Source organism: Ananas comosus, linkage group 8 (genome assembly GCF_001540865.1).
Source record: "Ananas comosus cultivar F153 linkage group 8, ASM154086v1, whole genome shotgun sequence".
Lineage (NCBI taxonomy): Eukaryota > Viridiplantae > Streptophyta > Magnoliopsida > Poales > Bromeliaceae > Ananas > Ananas comosus.
Genome location: NC_033628.1, coordinates 4,381,183 through 4,387,717, shown reverse-complemented (window position 1 = coordinate 4,387,717; position 6,535 = coordinate 4,381,183). Strand labels below are relative to the sequence as shown.

At 47.0% G+C, this 6,535-nt stretch overlaps 1 protein-coding gene across 1 annotated transcript; it reads right to left on the bottom strand.

The window, feature by feature from the left end:
- Window positions 3,294–3,980, bottom strand: LOC109714100 (translation initiation factor IF-2-like). The gene has a single exon (XM_020238533.1). The coding sequence runs from the start codon at window positions 3,978–3,980 to the stop codon at window positions 3,294–3,296; it is 687 nt and encodes a 228-aa protein (XP_020094122.1).

Genomic DNA, 6,535 nt, shown 5'->3' with positions numbered 1-6,535 from the left:
AATATTAGCGACAAAGAAAAAAGTATTAGAATTGTTATTCTGAACTGAAACTACTGTACTATAGATAGTAGATGAATAGTATTTACTATTAACTTTTTAGCTCTGGGATGTCGAGAGTTTGTTATTTGGTTATTGTACTTGGGATAAATCAAAGAACCCAATAGTCTATAAAAAAAAAAAAAAAAAAAAAAAAAAAAAAAAAAAAAAAAAAAAAAAACCTTTCGAACCACCCAAAAAAAAATCACTTGATCAAAAAAATTTAGTCTCTTATGAACTATCTTAATCACTTTATTTATTTATTTTAAGGCACAATATAGTTTGCTATTTTTTTACTTAATTAGCTTAATTTTGTAGCTCTTTATTCTTATATTCTTAAGAAATATGAGTAGTTGTGCTAATAGTATAAATCTTGAGAGAAAAAAATTTTAATTTAATAACCGAATTTTTTATTTCGAATTTTTAATTGGTGAACGTATAATATCCATATAAATCACGTATCTGAATAATTGGCGAATCCGTTTTTTAGCCGTATTTTTCAACGAATTTAAAAATTAGAAAACGAATTTTATTCGAATTATACCCGTGCCGGATTTTTGCCGAATCTGAATTAACTAACTATGGATAGTTCTTGATTTTTCCTACTCTTTGAAAGCGTTGATAGTTCTTGATTTTTCTTCTATATATCACTTGCAGAACACAGTGTTTATAGTGTTTTGTATAGATAATAGCATTGTTTGATTTATGTAATATTTAATTGGTCGTGGACCAGACTAATGCATTAGCTACGTCATTAGATACTTATTTATTTTATACATGTTAACTATTGTGCTTCGTTTATTTTTTTATGTGTTAAAAAGTATGTATGTACATGTATGCACATTGATAGATGAATAAACAGATAAAGTTAACTTTTGAGTTTATTTCAAAACTATTGGATATCAAATAAATATATTTGTTAATCCTATTAAAAGTATGATAAAAAAATTATAATAATAGGCTGTAATAATGCCTATCCGCTGCACCGCGCGAGTTCCTAAACTAGTAATTAATTAAATATTGGTGGTTGATAATTAGATAAGTCAAAACATATATTAAGGTACAGTGTAGGATTGTGTAGATGCACTATGGATACAGAAAATTTTTAAGAGTCATAAAGTAAATCAAATCAAACAAATTAAGAAGTTAAATTGTAAGGCCTCGGTTTTAATTTTTTAAACACAAATTCATATAATTTAATGTATTAAAAGAAATTTTCTTTCATTGTTATATTTGGTTAACTTTTAAAATAATTAAATGACAACTTATTAAACAATAATTAGGAAAAAAACTATTTTTAGATTTTTATTCTTTGTTGCAAAATAAAAACTTTGGATTAAAGTATTGCTAGCAATTCACTTGTCTACTGCTACACCTTTGGATACATAAAATTTTATTACAAAATAAAAGTCAAACGCTATATTATATGAGGCCTAAACTTAAAATTTTTATAAATTAAATAATTACTTCCAAGCGATCTAAAATTACTATTTCTTTCACACTTTTTTAAAGGATCAAGCATTGGGATGTCAACGGGTTGGATTCGAAGCAAATTTTTAAAAATTCGAACCCAAACCTAACTATCAAATCCAAAATCAGAATCCGACGAATTTTAAAAGTCCATATCCAAATTCAAACCGGACCAAATATTTGAAACCCGAATTCGAACATGAAAACCCAAATCGAAAATAATTTTTTCTCGTTACCATATTTCAAAATATATTACATTAAATCTATTTTTTAAAATACAAATTCAAATATAATGTCAAACATTATATATATATATAGAAAAAGTATGCGGCTAGGATGAGAGTAGTTATGGTTAAATTGATAGTGGGCCCCCTAAGGTTGAGTGGGTGGTTGGTTGAATAGTATAATCTAACGGGTGAAAATGATTAAAGAGTAGATTTAACGGCCAAAAACTTATGAGTACAAGAGTTGCTATACTCATAAGAGTATAGTAGCCAGACTCTATATATATATATATAATGTAAAATCAATTCGGGTTTGGATTACGTTCGGATTCGGATCAAGTAAGGATAAATTTCATATCTAAATTCAAATCTATTGAATTTTTATTTTCTATATTTGTATCTGAAATTATATTTATTTAATATCAAATACATCTGATTCGTTTAGATATATATTTGAATAAAATTTTGTATATTCGTACCCATTCACCGCTATCAAGCAAAATTTAGCCAAAAGTTGGGAGACCGGTTGTGTAAGTTACGATAGTTGGCGGTATCGGCCCACCGATTGGTGGACCTACGGAGGGTTCTAAGGATGCACCGGGTCCAGCTTACAGTTGCACTCATTTCCCACTTCGTCGCAGATACTCCCTTATCTTCTAGTTATCCCCTCGTCCGTCCCACCACTCTGGTTCGCAGCTACTGATAGTGCACCCGGTGTATATGGACACTTCATACACCGCAGCTTACATTTGATAGTCAAAATAGAAAAAAAAAAAATAATATAAAGAAAATGCTTTGCTTATAAATAACTCTCATAATATTCTACAAACTGTATAATCTAATTGTTGAATTTCAACTTTCAAATTATAATAAAACATGTTTATCTTCTCGTAATTTATATTTCTCTACCAATTAAATATCACCGTCTATACTAATTTGTAAAATATTATAAAATTTATTTGTGAATATAATATTATTAAAATAGGAACTATAATATTCAGTAAAAAAAGCTATATATTTCTGAAATTATAAACTTAGTATCAAATGATCGTATAAATCACTATTGCAAATCGAACCAATATACTTTGTTCTGTTTTTTTGTAAAATAACTATTAAAAATTTATAATATTTATGATCTGAGTATTGAATATTATTGAATACATCCAATGAGCTAAATTAGATCTTTATTATAACATCGGTAGAAATGCATGGGCCTCCGTCAACGAGCCTCAATTTTTTTTTATTAGTTTGATTAAGACTACCTCTGGTTTTGCACCTCCCGGGTTTTCGCGCCCGTCGACTCGCACGCATGTCAGATTCCTTGGTCCGTGTTTCAAGACGGGTCGGATGGGGAGCCCGCGGGCCGGTGCCTGGGCGCGCTGGCGCCCCCCGGAGGGGGCGCGCCGTGGCGGCGCGCGCCGCTTCCCCGGCCGCGCCGGCGGCGGTCTCCGAGGCGGGATCGACCGCCCGGGCTTAGGCCGCCCGCGGGCGTCTCGCGGGGCCGGGGCGCGCCGCGGGCCCGACGCGACGTCTCGCGGCGCGGGGACGCGGACCGCGCCACCGTCACGCGCGCGCGCGTGACCCGGAACGTCCGCGCGCGGGGCGAGCGGGTCGCGGCACGCCGACGCGGGCTGCCGCCGCGAGGGGAGCGGGTTCAGGGCTTGGCAGGAGGGAGCATGGGAAAGCACGAGCCGCCTGGAGGCGACCAACGGCAGGGCGTAGCTGGGGGGCTTTCGGAGCACAGACCCGGAGGGCCAGGCCGCGCCGCGCCCGCCCGCACGCCCGCCGCTGGGCCTGCGCCGGCACAGCCGTGCACTCGTCAGAGCCTAAGCACGCGGGGCGCCCGAGGGACGGAGGCGCGTCGGCTGGCGGCCCCGCCGGCAGGGGAGTCAGGGAAGCGAGCAAGCGCGGAAAGCCCGGAAGCTCGCCGCGCGCAACGGACACGGTAGATGGGCCAGGACGCCCTTCGGCTGCGCTGCGTGCGCGGTCAGGCGGGCGAGCCCGCCGGCTCGCAGCCCGCGGGGGCCTGCCGCGCCGGGACGTTGAGCCCGGGGGCACGGCCGGGCCGAAGGCTGCAGGGCGCTCGCGAGAGCCTACGCCGCCTACGACGCCCGAGGCCCCTGAAGCCGGGGGCCGGGCCTGGAGCCAGCCAGAAGCATTCGGCGGGAGCAGCTCTGCTGCCGGCCGGGCGGCGGGGCCGCCGCCGCGGCCGCAGCGCCTCCTGCGCGATGGACCAACTAGGACGGTCATCAGTATACGAACAGAGTTTCTAATTCGGTACGTACACATTCATACTTGATTAAGTCTGACACTTTGACGCTTACCGAGTAATTTAGTCAATATCAAACAAACTACCATGGACGATGAGCCTATTGGCATCATTAAGATCTCGATTATGCACGTTGTTTGGGGCTGAAGGCCTTCCCTGCGTAAATAATCTATTTTCCGGCTGCGCCCGAGCGGGGCGCTTGGCTACTAAGTACTATTGAGCTGCCTAGCGTGCCGGAAGCACGGCCGCTGCGTAGTAAGTTTAAAGACGGGATAGTTGAAAGCTACCATCCTATCCCCGGATGGTACCACCACTGCCCACTGCCTCTTAATCCCAAGCTAAGGCCTCTCCCTCGGACTCTTTGCCGATGGTGTAGGTTCCTTCCGTCGTCCGCGCGTTTAATGGGTTAGGACTGTGCCCCTCCATCACTGTTATTTATTGTTATGGCCCGGGAAGCCCAGACCATTAACCTTACTCATGTTAGATTTAGGGAATTGCTCCTAGGTAACCTCCCGTTCAGACCACGGTCGTCGGCGCCATTAAGGTCGAGGTTATCGCATATAAATTCAACAACGTCAATTTTTCGAGCATCAACCTGGAACCCGGCCCAGGCGGCCAGGCGGGGGCCCACACGTGGCTGCCGGGGCTGGGAAGACGGCCGCTACGCGAGGGCCGGAATTGACCGGCCCAGCACGGAGGCCGCGGCAATGAAACTTCTTTAATCTCACGAGTTTCGTTCGGGTGCGAGACATATGTAATCGTACCCTATTGTAGTATCCTAAGGCCAGGATAACACAACCGGAAGCCCTAGCCTCATTACTAATTGTCCCTGTCAGCCCCCGTAAGCATAAAGTATCAGTCTCCACTTTAAGAACCTAAATACTTTCTGCTTGGTGACGCTTTCGTAAACGGTTCCTACAAAAGTAATTAGTTCTTGCTTTCAACCCCCGAGCTTCTGCTAGTCTATGGCAGGATCAGAGTTGGTATTTGCTACGGCTGATCCCTAGCCGCCTACAACGAAAGTCCTGAGGCGGCCGTGGAATACTCTTTAGTTTCAGAAACCCAAGGCCCCCCTCATACCAGCGTTCCGACTTTGAATTTCCTTAACTGCCTTCCCGTGGTGGTCCGCACCTCGGACGCCGAATTAAACTGAGTTGTGCCCCTTTGAATGGTCCAGGCCTGTATCGTTCCTAACTGTCTGACTCTCGAGAAAGAACTAAGATACCCACCACCACGTACCGGCAAGAATCAACCACCTCGCTAAACAGACCAATTAAGGCAATTGCTTGCTCTGGAGTCGGACGATTGATCGATGCGCCTCCGTAGGGAGGCGCCGCTCGAAGAATCTCCCTGATACCGGCGAGTCCGGTGCCTTCAAACTCCGTTATTGTCCAGACACTACGGGAATCTACAAGACCCGGCGTGCGCGCGATGTGACTACATAAGTTGCTCAGATATCGGAACCGGCTGTCCGGGCCCATTAGAACCCTTTAAAGTAGCACTACCCCTATCTAGTAACGTTAACAACCAGAAGTTGCTCCTTACGGATCATTCGCGCTCAGTAGTCGAGCGCAACTGATGCAGGGACGGGAAACATGTGTGGCGGGCAGCGAGGATGGCTAACTTACCAGGCCACTTCACAAGCCTAGCGCCGCTGCGCCCGCCAAGCGGCGAGCGCTGCAGCGCTCTTCAGGTGACTTGGAATAGTAAATCTCCTTCCTCTTCAGCATTGTTCCAAAGGCATCCACTTGGACGCCTTCCTAGTAACAGCTCTGGGGCGCTTCCTGCTGGGCGCGTGGGCACTGGCTTGGCAGCCCGCGCGGGGGAGGAGAGCCCCCGGCTCCTGGAGAGGAGCCGGCGGCCTCCCCCCGCCCGCGGGGCGGGGGAGGGGGGGGCGGCAGGCCGCCGCCTCCTCCTGCCTGCTTTTGGGGCCGCGCCGAAAAGCGCAGTTCGTTGTGCTTGCTTCCTTCGCCCCGCCGGCGCGCGCAGCGCGCCGCCCGGCGGGGCGCCGGCTGGCATTTTCCATTGTGGATTGCTGAGAGCCGTTGCCTATAGAGCCGAGAGCGTAGCTACTTCTTGCATCGCTTTACGCTATGGACCACACTTAACGTCTTAGGGCGCTTGGTAGATCAGAAACTTGCGTTCAACGCGGGCTCCGGCAGGCCGGCTCCCGTGCGGACGGACCCGCAGTGCGTAGCGCTGCGAGGCGCGGGGCGGGCGGGCTTGCCGCCTCGCCCGCGGCGCCTGCGCCTCTGACCGGGGGGCGCGGAGGCCGCGCCGCCCGGCTTCTCGCCCGGCGGGCGCGCCCGGCCCGTGCCGCTCACCACCTGCGCTGGCGCTCGGCTCGCGGCACGGAGGCCGGGGTCGCCGCTTGCCGGGGGCTCTCCTGGGGGTGGGGCTCGCGCGCGGAGGGGGAAATGCTACATTTTCTTTTCCCGCCCGGCGTAGCCTGGCGCTGGGGTCCAGTCCGCCCCGGTGGGCGACTCAAATTCGTATAGTTATTCGCCTCCTCTTCTTTGAATGCTCCTAAGGGGAT

Bases quoted from the DNA above. Each gene is read 5' to 3' on its own strand.
- LOC109714100 (XM_020238533.1), bottom strand. From the start codon at position 3,980: ATGACCGTCCTAGTTGGTCCATCGCGCAGGAGGCGCTGCGGCCGCGGC.